Source organism: Rhinopithecus bieti, unplaced genomic scaffold, assembly GCF_001698545.2.
Source record: "Rhinopithecus bieti isolate Rb0 unplaced genomic scaffold, ASM169854v2 scaffold_39870, whole genome shotgun sequence".
Lineage (NCBI taxonomy): Eukaryota > Metazoa > Chordata > Mammalia > Primates > Cercopithecidae > Rhinopithecus > Rhinopithecus bieti.
The window spans coordinates 2613807-2636988 of NW_016817144.1; the positions used below are offsets into that span (position 1 = coordinate 2613807).

At 49.9% G+C, this 23182-nt stretch overlaps 1 protein-coding gene across 6 annotated transcripts in view; it reads left to right on the plus strand.

Moving 5' to 3' along the window:
- The window catches only part of AXIN2 (axin 2), a 113238-nt gene extending 90281 nt beyond the window's left edge, over positions 1 to 22957 (plus strand). For 3 of the 6 annotated variants that reach the window (XM_017855847.1, XM_017855846.1, XM_017855848.1), the window contains exons 3-11: positions 1944 to 2084; positions 10048 to 10150; positions 13202 to 13342; positions 13666 to 14177; positions 14437 to 14631; positions 14950 to 15183; positions 15778 to 15873; positions 17415 to 17582; positions 21437 to 22010. In XM_017855847.1, the coding sequence (XP_017711336.1) occupies positions 1944 to 2084; positions 10048 to 10150; positions 13202 to 13342; positions 13666 to 14177; positions 14437 to 14631; positions 14950 to 15183; positions 15778 to 15873; positions 17415 to 17582; positions 21437 to 21563 (1717 nt within the window). In that variant the 3' untranslated portion in view covers positions 21564 to 22010. Of the gene's footprint in view, positions 1 to 1943; positions 2085 to 10047; positions 10151 to 13201; positions 13343 to 13665; positions 14178 to 14436; positions 14632 to 14949; positions 15184 to 15777; positions 15874 to 17414; positions 17583 to 21436 lie in introns of all 6 variants that reach the window. The other 3 variants (XM_017855845.1, XM_017855849.1, XM_017855850.1) reach the window with 3 other exon arrangements.
- Positions 22958 to 23182: the final 225 nt, after the last annotated feature.

The window sequence follows — 23182 nt, forward strand, 5'->3', positions numbered from 1 at the left end:
ACTCTCACACCAAATTGTGGCAGTGGCTTCCCCCCAGGGCTCCCTGCCTGCACCCACCCCTCCTTTCAGTCCAGCCTGGTAAAAGACCTTGGATCCTATGTGCTTTCTCCCTGCCAGTCCCCTGGCGCCCCTGCTGTCCCCTGGCCCCTCCCCATCCAGTTAAGACAGGACTCTGACCTTGCACTGAAGACCTACTTCCATGTCTTTGCCAGGTCTTCTTAGCCTGGCTAATTAGACCCCACTCTCTCCCTAGTCTAGGGAGAGCTTTTCACTGCCTTTCCCTTTACCTAGTCCTGGGTGTCATCTCCTGAAATTCCTGCTCAACCATGAGTCCCATCTATCCCAGGGAGTCCCATTAGTCCCATCTGTCCCAGGGAGCCGTCCCCAGCCGTCCCTCCTAGAAACGTTCTATCCATCATCTGGGTTACCTATACTAAGCCACTCCTTTCCTGCTTTTTATTCTATGAGAACCTGGAAACATGTTGAGTCTAGTCTTTGTATTGGGAGGCAGTCTGATGGAAAGCCAGGTGACTCAATCCGTGCCCACTGGCTCCAGCTGTGTGATCTGGGCAGGCTGCCGGAATTCTCAATTCCAAGGGCCTCATCTGTAGAATGGGCACAGTCCAGTGCTCCTTCTCCCCTCCTCGTGGGCCTGTAATAACACTGAGCGTACCTCCCTCATGACACCCCCACAGTATGCTGACATACCCCCACAGTATGCTGACATACCCCCACCAGGCCCTGAGTGCCAGGAGACCAGAGTTCAGCACGTAGCAAGTGAGTAGGTGCTTGGTGAACATATGCAGACAGCTGACTGTCACCTTTCTGGGTCCTTTTCATTTGCCAACCCCATGGCCATCTTTACAGACCAGCTGCTGTGGACTAATAGAATATTTTCTCTTTTCTGAGCCTTTCTTTTCTCCCTCACTTGATTTCTTTGTTGCCGGCATAGACTTGGTGGGACCAGTGGAGGATGCCAGGGTCTTTGTAAACAGGCCTCCTGCGACTTCAGGCCTTAACATGGTCCCTTACTGCAGCCTGCCGACCTATCTGCCCCTCCCCCCTACTTAAGCCCCTCACTGGTGACACAAGAGGAATGCAGCCCAGCAGGAGACGTGCACACTGGTTGTTCTGGAAGGAGATCAAGAGGGTGAAATGAGGAGCCAGAGGCCACTGAAACAAAAGGGCTGGAGACACCGGAGGAGGGGCCTGGGCCTTCCTTTCAAACAGCTATGTTGCTCATTTCAGTCCTGCTGCACTAGCCAGCCCTGGGGAGCGGAAGCCGGGGATGGGGGAAGGGGCATGGCAGCAGCTCACGGCAGAGCTCGCAGGTGGGATTGGAGTCCTGAACGTTGTCTTGAACTTTGCTGTCCCATCTGTCCAGCTCACCGTGGGCCCAGGGTCGAAGTGAGAAGACCACACTGGCCTCTAGCTGTTTGCATCTCTGGACTGGGCTAACAGACCCCAGACAAGGAGTTTGGATATTTAAGATGTCTTGGGACCCTGAAATTGTATTCTTTGGTGCAGGATTGGATAGGGAGGTGGAGCGGAGAAAGATATTCCATCTCCACTGATTTGTTCCCCTGTTCCATTCCATGGTCTCCTCTCCTAAAGCAGAGTCCAGTTCCTTCCTGTCTCTAAGTGCATTTAGAACTTCACAGGATCCCCTGGGCTGCCTCTGGAATACCCTCTGCCCTGGCAGACCCACCACTGGGGGGGCGCAGAGGAACCAGCTTGCTTTCTCCCCAGGGTGATGAGCTGGTGGCTCAGGAGGCCTCCCTTTTGTGGCCTCTGCTTTCTGCCCAGGTGAGCAGCTGGACCCGGGCAGCAGGTTGGCGTTGAGCATATAGTGGGATGGTGTGCTGGATTGTCCTGGGGTCACTTGATTACCTGGGTTTCTGGTGAGGGTCAGTGACTGAACCACTGTTGTACTTTGCCCATAGGTCCTTCAAGAGGAGCGATCCTGTTAATCCTTATCATGTAGGTTCCGGCTATGTCTTTGCGCCAGCCACCAGCGCCAACGACAGTGAGATATCCAGCGATGCGCTGACGGACGATTCCATGTCCATGACGGACAGCAGTGTGTGAGTATCGTGGCTGCCCTTCTGTGGGCTTGCTTGGGAGTAGAAACCACCTGGGCACTTAGCCAGAATCATCTGTCATCCTCACCTGGCTTTGCAGACCCCACCTGTGCGTGTATGGACATCGGTTTGGTGGGAGGGGAGTATGACAAGGGTATGGTGCTGGTTAAGGAGGATGACATGGTCATCTGGGTAGGGTAAAGCTTAGAGCTTTGAAAGTTGGGAGGATATTGTAACAGAAGAAAACTAAAGGACAGTAGAAGATTAGGATGAATGAATATTTATAGATTCCTTGAGTTTAAAAAACCTTCTTCTGGTTGTCATCTGGTTGTCCCTGTAGGAACAGTTGCTTGGCTGGTCCAGAAATCCAGGTATCCTTTCTGCAGAACCAACAGCTGAGAGACAAGGTGGCATTAGAAGGGTCTGTGTTTAGGTATTCATTGTTTTTGGAGGAAAAGGCATTGCAAGTGGGGGTGGGAAAGCCAGAAATCTCTAAAGAGCCACAGTGTGTAACGTTCCGTACTGTTAAGTTTTTAAATGGACATCGTTTATTCAGTAAGTGTGTGTGGAGTGTTAGATACTGAGGACCCTAAGTAGGGGCTGTCTCCAAAGTCGTGTCTGATCTTGGATCTTTGGCAGACAGCCTTTGGTTTTTGAAAGTAACCCAAGATATTGGCGTGGTCTGATGAGGTCAGAAGGCCCTTAGTCAAGGTAACGTTTTGAATTTTAGGTCATCTGAAGTCAAGTCATGGCAATCTCTGAGGATGGACAGCAGTGATCCTCAGTGAGTCTCATGAGGAGGGATGTGTAGCTGTGGCCTGGGTATCCCCGTCTCCTGCCATCCTTTGAGGTTTTGGTTCAGGAGACCCAGAGTGGAGCCTGGGGATGGGGTGATGGCTGAAATTCCCCAAAGGTTTCGCACCCAACACCCGGTTGAGATTCATTGTTCCAGAAATGGTCTTTGAAAGCTTTTCAATGTTTTGGAGTCAGAATTTCGCCTGCTAAGGGAACAATTTTGAAAGGCAAACCCACTGAACTGTGTAAGTTCTGGCACACTTTAAATATTTAGAGTTTGTTCCTTTTAGCTTCCTAAAACTAGACCATCTATTCTTCCAGTTTGTTTGAAACTATCTGGTTTTCATTGGCCAATGTCCTGTTGCCTGGCCTGTGGGTGGCATGGGACCAATTGGAGGGAAAGTTGATGAGGTGAGTTTGGGAACCTACTATTTATTTTGCTAGTGGCTTTTATTGTGTTACCTCAAATTCCCTTGTTAGTAAAGGGAGAGAGATCCTTAAGGTGCAAGGTTCAATTTTAATAAAAATAGCATTTTGGCATTAATACACATCTTCCATCCAATATGGAAACAGGAAAGTACACACCTTTCATCCAGTATGGAGATAGGAGAAGTTTCACAGAAGTCAGTTTTCCATATTGACTGAACTTTCAGTATCCATACTTGAAAAAATTATGCTTTGATAATTTTTTGGTGGACATATTTCTTAGAATACATTTGCTCTGTCATTATTGAATAGTATTAGACAGGGCAAAATTTATCTGTCAGTTATCCAAATAATATCAAGATCTGTTTGTGTACTTTGTTGTAGTGGTTCTCTCATAGTCAATGAGGGTGCATACGGTTGTCTGACCCTTTCCCCTTCGAAAAGTTTCTCTCTTTTCTCTTTTCATTCTCCCTGCTGTGGTGTTTTGCTGTCTGTGTGCTTGCTTCTAGCAAGCATTCCTCCTGTAGCATATATTAATTTGTGCATTGTGTGGGAATCTTAGCATTATGTGTAAAATAAGAGTAAGTTGAAATTGATTGAAGGCATTGAGTGAATCTCCTAAGTCAAATGCAGTTTACGTAAGATGATAAGACTTCTGTTTAGTTTTCTTAGAGACTATTTTTGGCTTGCTTCCTGGTCCTTGGCTGCATGTCAGTCCCCATCATTGAGGTGTTATTCTGGGTTCATGATGAGATAATTTGGGTGTAGTCCCATACTTATTTCTGTTTGATCCTAGCAAGACCCAATCAGAAAGGTAGGCAGGCAGATACTTGGGATTTTACAGATGAGGAAATAAGGTCTGGTGGTTCCACAGTCATGCACCTCTGAGACAGACCTCAGGTCCAGGCCCTGCACTTTGCCCGCTCTGCCCTTCCCCCAGGCACGAGCATTCTCAACATGAGATCTGTGAATAGGACCAGTTGGTCATGAGACCTTTGAGCCACTTTGGGTTTCTTTTATTTATATTTCTTAGTAATCAAGACTGCTTTTTAGGAAGACTGGTTCGGGGAGGGGTAGAAGGGAGCAGGTTCTAAGTTCTTCCCTGCAGCCTCCCCATTTACTTCCTCTTCTTTTATCCTCTTGCCAGAAAAAAAACTTTCTTTTATTTAGAGGTGACTTTACAGCTCTCACCCTTCTCCCTTTAGCTGAAGCACTTTGGATTCCAAGCATGGGGGAGCCACTTTTCAGGGATCAGAAAGGTTACCTTTGCCAGTCCCTATTCTAGGTGGCAAGGGTTAGTGTGTAGGTCAGTGAGGTCCACTTTGATACAGAGACAGAAGAGGGTAAGTCCCTCACATAGCAGCTTTCTCTTTGGGGGCATAGTAGCTACCTTTAGGTCCCTGGTGGCAGAACCTGTTAGTGTTAATAAGCCTATCCTGTGGCAAAGCTGCCTTGGATGGATAATGAGTAAACCAGTAAGCCAGGAGGAAGTGCCTGCAAGGCCTGGAGACCCGTGGGCTCATGGCGTTGGCTCTGTTCGTCCTGGTGGTGTTGCGTGACTCTGTGCTCTCTGCCAACCAAGTGCGCAGGTTATCTGATTAACTGTCACAGTTGTGCCCACCTGGGCATTTATACTAATTGGGAGTGCATTTGGCATCCATGTGGGATCACTGTCTCTTGGGCATTGTCTCACGCTGCCTCTAGTGGGGCTCACTAGAAAACATCAGAAGGGTCTCCAGACTTGTTGGCACTGACTCAAGCTGCCATTGGGTGCCAGGCATGGGGGTCTCTGGGGCCCTCCCCACTCTGCTGCAAGCAGACTTGGCGATGCAACGTGTTCTCTGGCCGACTGGCCCTGGGTGTGTGTGATCCTGCCCAGTGCTGGGCGGTCACCCGGGATTCCCAGGGCTGGGATCAGACCCCCTCTTCAGAGCTCTGCCAATTGTGGGCCTCGTGCAGATGAGAGCGCTGGGCAAGAAATAAAGTGTGTGGGGGATGAAAAGCTGAACTGAATCGCTTTCAGCCCATTGTTCATCCCGGGAAGCTTAGAGGGGATAAGAGGGTAGCAGGCCCCTTTGAAATTTCCTTGAACAAGTGAATAGGAGCGCCCCATAAAGCATGAAAAGAGCCCTGGCTGTTTCTCCCCGTCACAATGGCCAGTGCGGGCTGTGAGGGGCTGGGGAGGGGGGCTGGCTGCCCTGCTGGGAGCTGGGGAGAGAACAGGGCTGGGGAGGGGAAGGGGAGAGGGGGTCACAGGCAGCCTTCAATAGACTCCAGAAGGTTGGAGTTCATTAGACACAAGCCCAGGAAAGCAATCGTCTCATTTGCGACAGAACCAATTAAGTCCCGGGGGCCTTTGCAAGAGGCCTGCGTAGAAGTTGGGGCAGTGCTGGCCTGCACTTGGTTATTCCAGGGAGCCACACGCCAGGGCCTGAGTGTGCAGAGCAGGCAGGGGCTTTAAAGAAATCATTGCCTTCTTCCAAAGCCTACTGCTGACTTCTGTTTTCCTGCTAAGCAAAAAGCCCTGTTAAAGATGGCTGGGGATTTGGGCCTCTGAGAAGGCTGTTTTATGAGCCTGTTACTCTGAAACCTGCATTCTCGGAAGAAATGGCTTAATTTTTTTTTCAAGACGGAGTCTCACTCTGTCGCCAGACTGGCAGTGGCACAATGTTGGCTCACTGGAATCTCTGCCTCCTGGGTTCAAGCGATTCTCCTGCCTCAGCCTCCCGAGTAGCTGGGACTACAGGCATGTGCACCACCACGCCCAGCTAATTTTTCTATTTTCAGTAGAGACGGGGCTTCACCATGTTGGCCAGGATGGTCTCCATCTCTTGACCTCCTGATCTGCCCGCCTCAGCCTCCCAAAGTGGTGGGATCACAGGCATGAGCCACTGCGACCTGTCAAAAAAAAAAGTTTTTTAACTGCCAGACTGCCACCAAAATTCTTGCAGCACTGGAGGCAGAAGGCTTGTGGGGCCATTCCAGGGCATCAGGCTTAGAAAGATGTAGTGAAGGGGCAGAAAACATCAGAAGCAGCAGACTCTTTACCGCCCAAGTATAGCCATGGTTAGAGGTTGCCAGGAAGCATGAAAGCTAAGTCAGTGGCGTGGAGGCCTTTGTCCCTTTCTGCTAGGAGCTGCTTTTATAATCAGGATCAGCTACGTTTGTATATTGCTTTAGCTCTGAGTGTCCCCAAGTCGGCACAAGATGATTTTTTGGTGTTCCACACAGGGAGTGTCGCGAGTTATTTATTTGTATTTCTTTATATCTTATTTATGGGGGTTTACTTTGGACACCAGGAAATGCATCTGAGTGAACTTCAAATATTAACCTTTTCCTACAAACCAGGCTTTTGATGTTGGCTGTGATCAGAGGCTGCCTTCAGAGTGGTTGCCAAATGAAGATGCGAGTGGACGCATGTGTTCATGAGTCTGCTATTTCAAAGTCGCCAGAAAATGACATTCAGGGTAGGTCGGGCATGGTGAAGTCAAAAGGCTAAGCTAATTGGCTCGACTCAAATGGCAGCTAAGTGGAGTCTACACTTCAAAACCGTGCTCCCCAGAAACAGCTGGGCCTAGCAGCAGGCTCGTTAACTAAAATGTTTATAATTAAAGGAGACCGTATAGGGACCGAAACTCTGGTGCTCTCCAGCCCACAGGCTTGAGCAGCCAGGAAACTGATCATAGACTTTTAGAGCTTGAATAAAAGAAGAGAGGCCCCCTTTTGGAATGAGGGGCTGTTTTGGAAGAAGATTCTTGGCTGAAGGGAATTAAAGCCACATTTCCTTGAAGGCGCCTGTTAGCATTTCTGAGCCTCTATGGGCTGACATCTTCCTTTTCTGCTCTGGTTACAAGTTGCCTTTCCAGCAGTTTAGTCCTTCACCTGCCCTGGGTAATGGAATGTGTGTGGTGGTGGTGATGGGGGCAGTATGAGGTGCTTGTGAAATAATTTGTTCCTTTTGCCTTCAATATTGCAGTTATCTACTCCCCTCCCCATCCCTACCCCCATCCTGGCTTTTTTTTTTTTTTTTTTTAACCTTATTTATATGGAAGAAGAAAAGAGGCATAAAAGCCCTACCATTGACTTTCATCTGGGAGAAGGAAAAGGAGAAAAGAGTGAAAGCTACCAGTGGAAACGTCAGAGTCTTCGAGGGGGTAAATGGGGGACTCTTCTAGGACTCTTGAAGCCTTATGTCACTTGTCATGGTGGGGTCCATGGAGTGCTTGACTCCTGCCCCCAAGACTGTCAGGAAGAGGCCTGGAGCAGAGTCATCCACTGTCTTAAGTCCCCGGAAGAGAGAGGGTAGACTGTCTTACAGCTCTAGGGCAGCAGAATTTGGTTAGACCAGCATGAGCCCAATCTGTGGGATACCGCCACCCCCACCATACAAGGTGTTTTAGGTGAGAGATGGGGATATTCAGCATGGCTTGGGAACCACCTGGCAAGCCCCATAGCTAGTGAGTACTATGGGGTTGGGGAGGACTTTCTAGAACATTCCACAAATTTCCTCCTCATCCCTTCTGAAAGGTGACTGCATGGGGCTTAGGAAATGGCACCTCCACATTCAGACCATCAGGAAGCTTGACTGCTGTTTGGGGCTGGGAAGGGCATCTTATTGAAATGAGGACCAAGTGTAGGTTGTTAACAGATGCTTGTTCTGGAGTCCAGCAGTGGCTTGGGTATGAGTTCTCAATCTGCTACTGACTGTAACACTAGGTGAGCTACTGAGCATTTCTGGTCATCTGTAAAATGTGGCTCATTAAGGTTCTTATGAGAATGAAGTCTGATTATAGGTCCGATGTCTGACCTACAGTAGGGACTCAGTATGTAGGAGCTGGCATTCTCAGGTTGGGATCAGTTGTCTTGGGTACGATTTGGTTTCTGGTCAAGCCAGGCATGCTTGAAGTCCCATTTTCAACTGTACCTGCTAAAATACCCAAGGTGAAGAAACAGAGTTTTGATAAATAATCTTTAGGTGGGCTTGGTCAAGTTCCGAGCCTCATGAGTAGGAGGCTGACTGGGAGATGTGTTTCTCCAGCACTGGTCAACCAGCTGCTGCTTATCTTTCCCACAGTGCTCTGTCTCTGCTCCATACTCACCTTTCTTTGGGGCAGTACTCATATTTGTGGGTAAGCTGTTGCTGTGGCTACTGATCTCTCTTCTCTCCCTTCCCTACTCCCCTCAATGCAATTATCCTTTATGCACTCCTTAGCCAGGCTTTGGTTAACATACATTGGTTTGTTGATCTATTGGAATCTTCATTGTCCCTTGTGTGGCCCCATTTTCTGACCTAGGTCAGCAGACTTCCTGAAAATGCAGCTACTTAGAATTCTAGGGCATTTGAGATAAGGAGCTAGAGGTTGACCAGTTACTCCTGGCTGCCTCCTGGGTATTTTTAGACATTGCTAATTATCCTAAAGTATTTTTCTTCCACTCTATGATGAACCAAACATTGGGGAAAGGGAAGTAGCCAAACACCCAGTTTCAATATTTACAGCCTCCAAGTATGATTCATTATGAAAATGTTTGCACCCTGAGGCTTTTGTAAATAAGTGGCCTCCTGAAGGGACATCAATGGGAAAATAGTCACACCTTGACCATTCTGCTTTTAAGAAGGAAATTCTTTCTGGAAAAAATCATGGCAACTCCAGGTCATGGTTGTAGTGAACAGTAGCTGGAGTGGACGCTTTTAAAAAATTCTTCTACTTGTTATTGTTTTTAAAAATATAATGGATAGGGGCCCATACTTCTACAGGTCTTTGCCCAAAGGTCCCTTTCTCAATGAGGACTTCATTGACACCCACATCCAATTTAAATTTGCAGCTTACCCACCCGCCAGTGATTCTCCTTTCCCTGCTGTGTATTTATTCATAGTACATATCACTAACATACTATTTTTTATTTTGTTCATTGCATGTGCCTCCCCATTAGAATATAGACTTCAAGAGAGCAGTTGTTTGAATTATGTATCCACTTTGTCTACTGCTCTCTTGCCTAATGCCTAGGAGAAGATCTGGCACATAGTAGGTGCTAATCTTTAAATGGATTGCACAGACCACCACATAGTAGGGGCTTTTCTTTTCATGCCCACATTGGTCATGCATCTTTGAAAATTCGTTGGTTGGGGGGTGGCAGGGTTTGGAGCTGAGAGAAGGGGCCAAAATGTTATATATTCTTTTTATTATCACCCTGTACTGGTTTATAAAAATAATACATTTGGAAATGACTGGGAAGTTGACTTGGAGAGTTATGCATACTTCACTAATGCCTGATTTAGCCCTCTGTAGGTTTGGTCCTTATCCCTACAACTTTCTGCCCTGGCCCTCTCCACAAGGTACTGGTTCCTGGTTTGAAGCAGTGGGAACAAGTGGGAGGATCAATGGGGCCTGAGAATCTCCTACTTGGGGCACCTATAAAATAGGGGAGCCTTTGCTCTGCCTAGGCTGGCTGGAGTGTAACCCAGTTCTAAGACAACAGCCCAAGAGATGAACTTTCCAGGCTCTTTCCAAGTCGATGCTCCTGCATCCGAGGGAGCCAAGTTTCCATAGATGATTGATGGGCAGGATTTAAATTTGATCTTGGGTGGATCCTTCCCTGTGGGAACACTGATGGTATCTGGAGACATGTGACACTCCTATGGAAGCATGTGACCCTGTCGGCGGGATCTCAAGATGGCATATGAGAGTAGCCCATGTAAACATGTAAACATCCTTGTAAGCCTGTGGATTCTTTTTCTTTCCCTTAGAGATGGAATTCCTCCTTATCGTGTGGGAAGTAAGAAACAGCTCCAGAGAGAAATGCATCGCAGTGTGAAGGCCAATGGTCAAGTGTCTCTACCTCATTTCCCGGTGAGTACAGTCTGGAGTGAGGAGACAGCTGTTTTCTGCCATGTTGAGTCCTAAAGAAAAGGAATGGGAGGTGGAAGTTGGGAGGTATAGGGACGGTAGAAAAGAGCAGTCCCTAAGGTCCCCTAGGGCAAACGGAGAGAAAAGAAGAACTGGACAATAGGCATTACATGTTTTTTGGGTTGTGATGGTGAGCACAGTAATGTGATTATGAGGTTATCAATCAGTTTCGCTATAAAGGAATACCTGAGGTTGAGTAATTTATAAAGAAAAGAGGTTTATGGCTTGGTGCAGTGGCTCATGCCTGTAATCTCAGCCCTTTGGGAGTCTGAGGTGGGCAGATCACCCTAGGTCAGGAGTTTGAGACCAGCCTGGCCAACATGGTGAAACCCCACCTCCACTAAAAATACAAAAATTAGCTGGGTGTGGTGATGCGCGCCTGTAGTCTCAGCTACTTGGGAGGCTAAGGCAGAGGAATCACTTGAACCTGGGAGGTGGAGGTTGTGAGCTGAGATCACGCCGCTGCACGCCACCCTGGGTGACAGAGCGAGACTCAGTCTCAAAAGAAAAAAAAAAAAGAGGCTTATTTGGTTCACAGATATGCAGGCTGTACAAGAAGCATGGTGCCAACATCTGCTTCTGGTGAAGGTTTCAGGGAGCTTTCAATCATAATGCAAGGGGAAGGGGAGCCACTGTGTAACAGGGAAGAAGCAGCAAGCTGGGGTTGGGGGGCAGGTGGGCAGTGCCATGTTCTTTCAAACAACCAGATCTCATATGAACTAACAGGGAAAACTTGCTCATTGCTGCAGGGAGGGCACCAAGCACCCAAACACCTCCCACTAGGCCCACTTCCACCATTGGGGATCATATTTCAACATGCGATCTGGAGGGGACAAACATCCAAACTATGTCAGAGGTTTGATGACCTATTTTTGAACCTTTGCATTTTCTGAATTAAAAAAAAAAAAAATCCCTATGAGAAAGAAACTGAAGCACTTATTTCCCAGAAACCAAGAAATGCTAGATGATCCATGCTTCACTACAGCTTGGTGAGCTCACTGTATTTCCACTAGAATGGAAGCCCTCTGGGGGGAGGGGAGGAGTTTTATCTATTCTGTTAACCTCTGTATGCACAGAGACTATAACACTAACTGACACATAACAAGTGCTCAGTAAACATTTGAGTGAATGAATAAGGAACCTCTGCCCCCTTGGGACAGACACATAATAGGTGCTCAGTAAACATTTGAGAGAATAAGGAACCTCTGCCTCCTTGGGACATTCTCCTGCCCTCCTCACTGGGACATTCTACTTGTGTCAACCACAGGACTCCAAGTTATTTTAGTCAGTGATTTTAGTCATTCATTTATGTATTGATTGACCATTTCTCCTCCTGGCTTCTAAAGCCCTGGAGGGTAGCTGTTCTTTTCCAACTCCAGAACTTGGCTTGGTACCTGCTGGTGAGTCTGTGCCTATCAAATACAGAATGAACAAAGTGTTCAGAAGTGAGGATCTCCTGAGCAGCTTCTTCCTGTGACTGAGATGGTGGATGAAGGGCTTTTCTGGGACCTCTCCTTTTATTTCCATGCCTGCTAAAGCACTCAGCACATGGCTGTACTCAAGAGAACTTCCCCATCTACATTCCCATTTTAGGGTTGTGCTGTTTACCATAGCCTCAGATCCAGGTTGCAGTGACACTCTTCTTTAAGGAGGGGAAGAAAGCACCTAGCTCACAGCAGGTGTTTATGAATCCTTCCTGCCAGCCTCAGAGAATCCAATTGGTCTGTCTGGTTATGTTGTGTTTAAAAAATTAACACATTGAATTGCTAAACCCATGTTGCATTAGTGCACAAACTGTAGCTCTTCTCTGAAAGCCCCTCACACGGACAAGGGCACACTTACCTTGTTTTAAAATTAGCATATTAAAATTGCTTTTCTGAGGACCTCTAGCATTCTCCCTCCTCCACAGATAGTAAGTATTGATGACATACTATTATTGTTTTTTTGACTGGGGAATATGTGTGTTAACAAAGAAAAGTTCTATCGCCCAAGCTTGTAAATTAGACGATTTTGTCCTGGGGTGTGCAAATCGACTTTCTCCATCAGGCAGCGCTTTGATCGGGGGCTGCAAGGAGCCAGCCTGTGTGAGAATGACCACCTACACAGGAGCCTTTCTCTCCCCTCTCAGTTTCTGCAGCTAAGTGGTTGCCTTGGCAAGGCCCATCTTTTCAGCTGGGGGAGCAAGTTAGCTTTCTGTGCTCCCCCCACCCCACCCCAAAGGAGCCAAGGAAGAGAGAGATTAGGAAGAAGGAGGTAGAACAACTGGAGAGGTGGGGGGTTGGGTGGGGGGAGCGAGATGACAGGAAAAGGACAGAAAGCTGGGCAGCAGGGGTTCTCTCTGTTTGCTGCTTTTGGCAGGCGTACTCAGTGCCTTTTTATATTCTGCACTTGATTTGGAGATGTTCCCTTTTCCCTTGATAGATCAGCTTCAGGCAGCCAAGCTCAGCAGTGTTCTGCTACTAGCCTGCAGCAGCTTTCTTCATTTTCTGTACAAAGAGAGGGGAGGAGGGAAGGAGAAAACGAGGGAGATCGAGGACAGTGTTGAGACACCACCACCTCAAAGGTGCGCAGTGTGCGGCCAGGAAATAAACTACCACTTCTCTGATCCAGGCCGTTTGACTCCCTTCCCCCCCTTTCCTCCCTCCCACCTCCTTTCCAATCTTATTTTTTTAAATTTTCAACTCCCTTTCTGTTTTTTTCTACTTCAGAGTAGCTACTGATGGGCTGGTTGTACTACAGAGAGAACAAGCAGGGCCTCTCAGAGTGCGACCAACTGCTCCTGCCCAAGGCAAACGCTGGTGGGGACCATGGCTCTCCATGAGGCCATGGCGTTAGCGCATAAAAGTCCCGAGCAGCCCAGGCCGCCTTGCCATCCACTCTCCACCCGAACATGGGTTTGCGGTATGCAGCGACCGGTGCGGGAAGCTCCGGCCAAGCCACCGCCCGCCCGGCCTGCTGAGCGTGCCTCCTCCCTTTTCTTTCCACGTCCTGTAGAGAACCCACCGCCTGCCCAAGGAGATGACCCCCGTGGAACCCGCCACCTTTGCAGCTGAGCTGATCTCGAGGCTGGAGAAGCTGAAGCTGGAGTTGGAGAGCCGCCACAGCCTGGAGGAGCGCCTGCAGCAGATCCGAGAGGTAATGCGGCCTAGGCCCTCTCCCTGCTTCCGTCCACGGCGTGCGCGCACGCGCACGTATGAGTATGCGCATGCGTGTGGGCTGCTTGTGGGTGTGTGCATGCGTGTGGGCTGCGTGTGCATGTACGTGTGTTGCGTGTGGGTGTGCGCATGCGTGTGGATATGTGCTTTTATAGGTGGGCCTGTGTGTGCGCGCATAGGCGTGGCTGTGGGCGTGCACATGGGTGTATGTGCTCCTGCGAAGGGGGCCTGATGTTGCAAGCCCAGGGCCTCGGGCCCTCCTGCTTCCTGGGTTACTTCCCCTTTTGACGTCTTCCCTTTCAGGATGAAGAGAAGGAGGGCTCCGAGCTCACACTCAGTTCTCGGGAGGGGGCGCCCACGCAGCACCCCCTCTCCCTGCTGCCCTCCGGCAGCTATGAGGAAGACCCACAGACGATACTGGACGATCACCTGTCCAGGGTCCTCAAGACCCCTGGCTGCCAGTCCCCGGGCGTAGGCCGCTATAGCCCCCGCTCCCGCTCTCCGGACCACCACCACCACCACCATTCGCAGTACCACTCCCTGCTCCCGCCCGGTGGCAAGCTGCCTCCTGCGGCCGCCTCGCCGGGCGCTTGTCCCCTCCTCGGGGGCAAGGGCTTTGTGACCAAGCAGACGACGAAGCATGTCCACCACCACTACATCCACCACCATGCCGTCCCCAAGACCAAGGAGGAGATCGAGGCGGAGGCCACGCAGCGGGTGCACTGCTTCTGCCCTGGGGGCCCCGAGTATTACTGCTACTCGAAATGCAAAAGCCACCCCAAGGCCTTGGAAACCATGCCCGGCGAGCAGTTCGGGTAAGTGCCGGGCAGACCACAGTGTCCCGTGTGGGGCTTCTCTCCCAGCCAGGACCATGGGCAGGTGTGAGGTGGGAGCCGCATCAGAGGTGTTTAGTTTCTAAGAGGGCGGCAGAGGGCACGGCCGGGTGAGGGTGTGGGGAGCAGGTGCATGGGATTTTCGTGTCACCACCCCGCCACTTGCTGAATTGTCTGATTCTAGGAGTCCCGGAGATTTAACCAGGTCTCTGGGTTGGGTGTGGTTCTTGGTTCCCCACAGCGGCAGCAGAGGCAGTACCTTGCCCAAACGCAATGGGAAAGGCACGGAGCCGGGCCTGGCCCTGCCCGCCAGGGAAGGAGGGGCCCCCGGCGGAGCTGGGGCCGTGCAACTTCCCCGGGAGGAAGGAGACAGGTCGCAGGATGTCTGGCAGTGGATGCTGGAGAGTGAGCGGCAGAGCAAGCCCAAGCCCCATAGGTAAACACCGCTTGCCGCCGCCGCGGCCGCGAGGGTCATGGGCACTCAGTACGGAGGTATTGTGGGAATGGCTGTTTTTGCAGTCCGCCGAATACAAATGTGACTATTTGCTCCTGCCATCTTAATATTAAACGTTGGACTGAGCAGACCACAAAAATGTCATGTTTTGGCACTGACCCCTGTTCGTGTTATGGTAGTTATTTTTTTCTTTTCTCTCCCTCTGAGCAGAATAGACAAGTTTCTATTGAAGTCACATTTTCCAGTTCTTCTAACCCAGTTTCTTTCCTTCTGTTTTCTCTCTGCTCATTCCTTGTTTAGTGCCCAAAGCACAAAAAAGGCCTACCCCTTGGAGTCTGCCCGCTCGTCTCCAGGCGAACGAGCCAGCCGGCACCATCTGTGGGGGGGCAACAGCGCGCACCCCCGCACCACCCCCCGTGCCCACCTGTTCACCCAGGACCCTGCTATGCCTCCCCTGACGCCACCCAACACTCTGGCTCAGCTGGAGGAGGCCTGTCGCAGGCTGGCTGAGGTGTCAAAGCCCCCAAAGCAGCGGTGAGTGAAAGTGAGGGATCCTAGGTTGGGGCAGGGATTAGGTTTGGGTGGTGACCTGGTCTGTGGCTAATGGGGAGGGCCTCTCTGCCTGGGTCTCAAACCCTCCCATAAGAGGAAGAATTGCTTATGGATGAGTAAGCTTCTCCTTTCTAGCTTCTAGAAATTGTTCCCTTCAGTTATGTTCATTCTACCAGAGTTAAGCCAGGATCTGTGAGGCAAGTCATGCCTAGAATTGGGAGAATGAATTTCAGTAATTCCTTACAAATGCCATTTCTTACAAATGTCTTGATTGTTTAAGGCTGGTTAGTTGAGCGTATAAGAAGCTATGAGATGGAGGAACAAGAGTCCTCAGCCCTTTGCTGGGGCTAAGAGTGTCCCGTCCTGGGCTCCCAGAGGGGCTTAGAACGGCTGTTCCAAGATGTCTTCCCGGCCTCTTCAGTCACTGTTAACCCAGGGTCTTGGTTGGGTTTCCATAGGGATGGAAGTCGGGTTCATGTCTCTTCAGGAGGCCAAAGAGTAATTTTCTGTCTGTTCCTCAATTGCTCTGGGAACAACAGTGCACCTCTAAATCCCTCGCCCTGGCTGTGTCCTTAGGTGCTGTGTGGCCAGTCAGCAGAGGGACAGGAATCACTTGGCCACTGTTCAGGCGGGAGCCACGCCCTTCTCCAATACAAGCCTGGCTCCAGAAGAGTGAGTGTCTTTACCTGGCATTACTGAGATCTGCCGAGTGGTTTATGTTTCAGAGTATTTGCTATCTGGAGTTTCATTTTCGGGAAACTTTTTTTGCTGTTTAAAATCACCTTGATTTTAGTGCTAGTGATGAGGAACAGTAAACACAGATGTGGCCATCCATGTCCTACTGACAAATGCATCATAGCAAAAGTTTTTTTGGTCATACACAAATCAAAAGCTGGGACACGAAGCCATTAGAATGGTAGAAGGGACCTCAAATTCAGCTGGAAAAGTTGCCCCCATTCAACTTGCAAGTTAGTAGTACTGAAAACATTTGTCACCTCTGAGCAGAAGGATCATTCTCCACTGTGGCAGAGATGGAGGGGACCATCCTTGTGTTTTTGCGTGGAGAAGACAGAATATCTTCCCCCAAATTGGGCAGTGATTCTTTCTGTAAATTTAGTCTCATTCAAAGTAGATTGAGAAGGCTGCTCAGTTTAGTTACTGGATGGTGCAATTAAAAAGAAATCTGCTAAAGAGATCTGAAATGGTCCATAGAAAGTTTTCTTTCTGTGTCTTCATCCTGAGCAGTGAGCAGTGTTTGAAGTCCTCAGTAGGTCACTACCCTGGATCCTTTCATTGTTTCAGTTGGTTGACCCTAAGTGTACCAGCCGTCTGGGTCTGGGCCAGCCGCTTTTTTTTCTTTTTTTGGAGACAGAGTCTCGCTCTGTCTCCCATGCTGGAGTGCAGTGGCGCGATCTCGGCTCAGTGCGAGCTCCATCTCCCGGGTTCATGCCATTCTCCTGCCTCAGTGTCCCGAGTAGCTGGGATTGCAGTTGCCCACCACCATGCCCAGCTCATTTTTTTTTTTTTTTTTTAGTAGAGACAGGGTTTCACCATGTTGGCTAGGCTGGTCTCGAACTCCTGGCCTCAAGTGATCTGCCCACCTCAGCCTCCCAAAGTGCTGGGATTACAGGCGTGAGCCACCACGCCCAGCCTAGCAGCTTTTTTTTCAGGCTACTCTACAAAATCTCAGAATAAATGGGGACATGGACATGACTGTGGGCTACCCCCCGTTAATTGTTCTCATTCTGCTGGAATAAGGGGTGGGCTTCAGGTGTTCTGAGTTTATGCCATCCCAAAGGTGTCCTGCTCTGGGTTTGTCTCTTTAGCACTCTCCAGTCCAGGTGAGACCCGGCATCTCTCTGATAATTTTCTCTTCTCTCATCTTCTTGGGGAAGCACCCCATTTATGCTAACCTGAAAGAGGCAGCTGTGTACCTTCATTTGGTGGCAGTGGGGAAAGCGATACCAATTCGTACAACCACAAGGAAATCATCCTTTTCTGCATGCTCCATGCAGAGCATGTGGGCTTGGACTGTGTGTTCCCCAGAGCTGCCTGCCTCTGGGATGTGGGGCTCTGCCCCAGCCCCCACTTTTAACTGCAACCCTAGTGTTTGGATACCCTGTCACTTACGCACATGTGCGCACGTGTGTGTTTGCTTTAGATGTGTGTCTGCTTTAAAATGCTGAACTTGTTCCATTCCATCTTATTTTCAGTCACAAAGAGCCAAAGAAACTGGCAGGTGTCCATGCGCTCCAGGCCAGTGAGTTGGTTGTCACTTACTTTTTCTGTGGGGAAGAAATTCCATACCGGAGGATGCTGAAGGCTCAGAGCTTGACCCTGGGCCACTTTAAAGAGCAGCTCAGCAAAAAGGGAAATTATAGGTAAGAGTCCTGTGGCTTTTTTCTGCTTTCAGTTTGTTTGCTCAGAACCAAGAGCCAGAGCCTGGAGCAGCTCCCCTGGCTGAGCAGACCTGGGCGGGGCAGGGTGGAAGGGAGCTCAGCAGGCGCTGGGGGAGGCTCCTTCTCATTTCTTGTCTCCCCTCACCACTAGCAGAACAACGAAGCAGCAGCCACAAGAGGGACGCTGCATGGAGGGTTCTCTGGGGGACCTGGCCAGGCTCTTTCCACCAGGTGAACCAGACTGAGGAGAAAAGGAGCAGCCGCTTGCTCTGACAGGAGGAGAGTGGGGCTCAGGCCGCACTGCAGAGGCTTTACCTGCAATTGAAGGGCTTGTGGACGAGCGAGGAGCAGGGAGAAAAAAGAGGGACAGGCAGGCTGATAAGGGGGAAGGTCTGGAAGCGCCACCCTCCTGGCTTGAGTTTAGGAGAGACCCTCATATTGAAGGCTCCAAATAGTCAGGAATCATGCCTAGGAAAGGTCCCCCATGTTTTTCTCAGTCTGCCTTTCCACCTGAAGAACCTCCCTGGGTTTCATGGGCCATTAGAAGCAGGGATGTGCCTTTGTCCATAACAAAGAAGGGGCTGGACCTGTGAGTGGGCACAGGGTGAAGAGGGCAGTCCACTCTTCCTGCCCGGGCCTGGGCTTTGTTGCCTTCTTCCCTGCAGGGGCTTCAGGAAGGGAACTTACTGGTGTCCTCACCTTGTCTGCAGAGTGGACGGAGGTGCCCTTGAGAAGGTCCATGCTGACCTTTTAGGGCCCTTGAGAGGGTTCAAGAGCTGAGGAGCATGAGGGCCAGCCCTAGGCCATTCCTTCTCTTGACCACTTCCTCCTAACAGCAGGTGATGACTGCCTCCGTTCATCCTGAGTCCTCCCTTGCCCTTCTCCATGGCCTGCAGCCCAAGAGAACCTGTGGATTCTGCTCCAGTTCTGTCTCAGGTTTAGGGCTCCAGGCTGGCACAAGGGTGAGATAGGGGCACCCTGGTTTAAGCAGGTGCTCACTCTGGGGTCTACACCCGAGAGAGAGTTCCAACTCCTCAGCTGTGTGCCATGGACCCTGTACAGGACCACAGTCTATGCCCAGGTGTGAACCCATTGCTGCCACCAGGGCCAGGGGTGTGAGTGGAAAACTCTGAATAGCACTTGGTAACCTGCCAGGCGGGCATATGGGCTCCTGGATGGGAATGAGTCCACCTGCAGGGCTCTGAGACGCCCTCCCCTCTAGAGCAGGCCCTGTGTAGTTTTACCAGCCACCTTCATCTGGGAGTTAGTTCGGGCGGGGGCTCAAGGTGAGCCCCTCTTTTGGGGGGGGAGGGGATGGAGGTTGGACTGAGCCCCTGGAGGTGACTGGCCAGCAGGGCGTGTTGCTGGGCTTGGATATTCCCTTTTACACCTGGGCGGAGACAATTGTGAAAAGGTATCAAAGGGATGGGGGAACAGGCCTGGCTGCTGCTGCTTCTGCTTTTATCTTGAAAAGACACAAGGTGAAACTAATGACACAAGTGTGCCCCTCTGGGGATTCATTTTGATCTTGGCTTTGTCTCGGCTGGACTTTGAGTGGAACTGTAGGTGACCTCGGAGAAGAGCCATGTGGCGCTGGCATAAGCTTGCGGGGAAGGTGCCTCCCTCAGCTGCTCTGGCCACATCTGGCTCTGATTTTTTTTTTTTTTCTCCCTGAGGCACAGTTAATAAGCCTGGCTTTGAAGCTCTGGCCTCCCCTTTAATGCACAAAGACTTGCACAAATGGTCAACCCTCCGATCCTCTCCAGTTCTTTCCTGAGTGCATCAGGCTGTGGGAAGGCCCTCCCAGCCGCCTTATCTCTGCAGGGCCTGAGCTGGACTCAGTGCCCTCCTGGGGTGGGACAGGGACACAGGGTGTCATGCCTCACCCTCCCAGCAGGGCTGGTGCTCCAACATCTCAATTTGTACAAATACATCCCCCTTCAAAAAAACAAAAAAAGACCCAGTGAGGTTGGGGCTGTGGAGCAAGGGTGGGAGGTAGGGGGACCTGGGATGCGTTGAGTAATCTCAACATGGCAGGGGTTCAAAAAGCAAACAGTCCCTTCAGACGCGCCAGACGCTATTGGTGCCAGATGTCAGAAGAAAGCAAAGTTTGCCACATAAAGCATGTTGCAGTGGAAAAGCCTGTTTCTTGGAGAAAATGAGGGCAGTGCAGTGTGTTTGAAGTCCTGGGGGTGGGGCCCAGAGAATGTGGCCTCTCTCCTCTCTGGAGGAGGTTGCAATTATGTAAAAGGTCACTGCGTGTTTGCTCAGACATGCTGTGAAAGCCCAACTTGGTAAACCCCAGAGGGGTCGGAGCTGGGGGAGCTGGGACCAAAGGGGTCTGACGGAGGGTGGCGTGGAGGTTTGAGCCTCTTACGTGGAAAAGTGACTTTTCCCCCCACTGTCCCAGGTCTCCTGTGCACAGAGCCGCTCCCCATTTTCTCACTGTCTCCTCTCATGCTCCCCCGAGAATTTTGACCCCTTAACATGAAGTGTCTTCAGTGCTGCCCAGTCAGAGCCATGCCGTTGTTCACCCCAGTGCATTAGCTGGGTCAGGAATGCTAAAAACAAAGAACCTTGACTAAACCCAGCTGTTCACTGTGTTTAGCCTTATCTCCTACGAAAGTATTTGGCTTGCCTTTATGAAAGAGGAAAAAAATTGAGCTCTAACCAAGGGGAGTTAATTTTTTTTTTTTTTAAGGGAAAAGACAAAACAAAGCCCAACCATAACCCTGAGACACAATTAAATGTTTGAAAGGTTCTCCCATCCCCCCAGGGGGCTGTGACCTTCCCTCTGTGAGTGGCCTTTATGGGCTGGAAATGACAGCTTGCAGGGGCAAGTTTAATCCCTCTGAGGGGTCTCCCTTGGCTGGGGACAGGGAAGGAAGAGGCCCTCGCTTAATTTCCTCAGAAGGGGCTTGGGGGTGGGCCTGGCCCGAGAGGACAGCAGTTGTTTCCGAATGTGGCGCTCCTGAGAGAGGCCAGGCATTTGCATCTGTACAATTAAACAGCCTCAGAAGAAAGAATGCTGGGGAGGGATAAAAGGAGCCTTTAATCAACGGGCATAATAGAAGGGCCTTTGGTGTTTGACCCTGGAGGGGTGGGATGGGAGAAGAGGCCTGGAAATGGGGAGAAGAGGGGAGGGCATCATGGGGCCTGTGCCGTCTGTTCGGCCCTGGGAAGCTGCGCTGGGGTGGCTTGCCTCCTGTGTGGCTGTGCCAGGGCCATCCAGGAGTGCTGCACTTGGGCCCTGGAGGATGGGAAGGCCGAGAGGCCTCCGGACTGCTAAAGCATCTGGAATTCAGCCTTTCACAGACTTCGGCAGGTTCCGCCTCTCCAGGTGGTAGGTTCACAGACTTCTGCAGGTCCTGGCTCTCCAGCTGGTGGGTTCAGGATGTGGCTGAACCTAGAGATAGTCTGGAGTCTCTTTGAAGGACCTGCTTGGCTGCTGCTGCAAATTAACTGCAGGCATTTGTCCTTCCCTTCCCTCCTCCACCCCGCTGCTGAAAAAGGTTGTGGGGGAAAAGCAGGTCTGTTTTTCACAGTGTATGTGTGTTAGGAGATAGCAGAGGTGCTGGGCTGAAGATTGCAGGTGGCAGGTCCAGCCCAGGCTGCTGCTCAGTGGGTGCCCGGCCTTCGTCATCTCGGCCCACCTGCTTCTTGTGGTGTGGCCAAGTCCCAGTTGCCATCTTAAAGCAGATATGGGCAACAGTGTATATGCACACCTGCCATAGCAAATTCCTAGGATACCTCAGGCCTCCATGTTGGCATGCTTTTCTTTTCAACAATGTGGACAATGCAGTTTACCAAGAAGCTTTTCTGGTTTTCCTTTTAAGGTATTACTTCAAAAAGGCAAGCGATGAGTTTGCCTGTGGAGCGGTGTTTGAGGAGATCTGGGAGGATGAGACGGTGCTCCCAATGTATGAAGGCCGGATTCTGGGCAAAGTGGAGCGGATCGATTGAGCCTTGGGGGTCTGGCTTTGGTGAACTGTTGGAGCCCGAAGCTCTTGTGAACTGTCTTGGCCATGAGCAACTGCGACAAAACATTTTGAAGGAAAATTAAACCAATGAAGAAGATAAAGTCTAAGGAAGAATAGGCCAGTTGGCCTTCGGGGGGCGGGGGAGGTTGGTTTTCATGATTCATGAGCTGGGTACTGACCGAGATGAGAAAAGCCTGAACTATTTATTAAAAACATGACCACTCTTGGCTATTGAAGATGCTGCCTGTATTTGAGAGACTGCCATACATAATATATGACTTCCTAGGGATCTGAAATCCATAAACTAAGAGAAACTGTATAGCTTACCTGAACGGGAATCCTTACTGATATTTATAGAACAGTTGATTTCCCCCATCCCCAGTTTATGGATATGCTGCTTTAAACTTGGAAGGGGGAGAGAGGAAGTTTTAATTGTTCTGACTAAACTTAGGAGTTGAGCTTGGAGTGCGTTCATGGTTTCTTCACTAACAGAGGAATTAATGCTTTGCACTACGCCCCTCCAAGTGAAGACAGACTTTTTAAAATGGTGCCCTACCATTGACACACGCAGAAATTGGTGCATTTTTTTTTTTTTTCCTATGCTGCTCTGTTTTGTCTTAAAGGTCTTGAGGGTTGACCATGTTGCATCATCATCAACATTTTGGGGGTTGTGTTGGATGGGATGCAGAGGGAGAGGCAGGGAACCCCACTCCTTGGGGCCCCAGGTTGATCCTGTGACTGAGGCTCCACCTCATGTAGCCTCCCCAGGCCCAGGGCCCCATGGCTGAGGCCTGCTAGAATCACTGCCGCTGTGCTTTGTGGAAACGACAGTTCCTTGTTTTTTTTTGTTTCTGTTTTTGTTTTACATTAGTCATTGGACCACAGCCATTCAGGAACTACCCCGTACCCCGCAAAGAAAATGAACAGTTGTGGGGAGACCCAGCAGCACCTTTCCTCCAGACACCTTCATTTTGATGTTCGGGTTTTTGTATTAAGTTAATCTGTACATTCTGTTTGCCATTGTTACTTGTACTATACATCTGTATATAGTGTACGGCAAAAGAGTATTAATCCACTATCTCTAGTGCTTGACTTTAAATCAGTACAGTACCTGTACCTGCACGGTCACCCGCTCCGTGTGTCGCCCTATATTGAGGGCTCAAGCTTTCCCTTGTTTTTTGAAAGGGGTTTATGTATAAATATATTTTATGCCTTTTTATTACAAGTCTTGTACTCAATGACTTTTGTCATGCCATTTTGTTCTACTTATACTGTAAATTATGCATTATAAAGAGTTCATTTAAGGAAAATGACTTGGTACAATAATTATTGTAATTAAGAGATGTAGCCTTTATTAAAATTTTATATTTTTCAAAACATTGGCCTTGTGTTTGAATCCCCAGGGTGGGAACAGGGCCAAGGGGCCCTTCCATGTGTAGGCGTCTGTGCTTGATTTCCCACCTTACCCAAGCCCGTCTCTGACCGGGAGCCCTGACCTGATCTGGACCCACCTGGAGGTTTTGTAAAACCATTTCTTCAAATCACTTGGCTACTGGCTGAGGCTTTTGTTGCCTTGGAGCAGGCTGTAGACGACATGTCCTT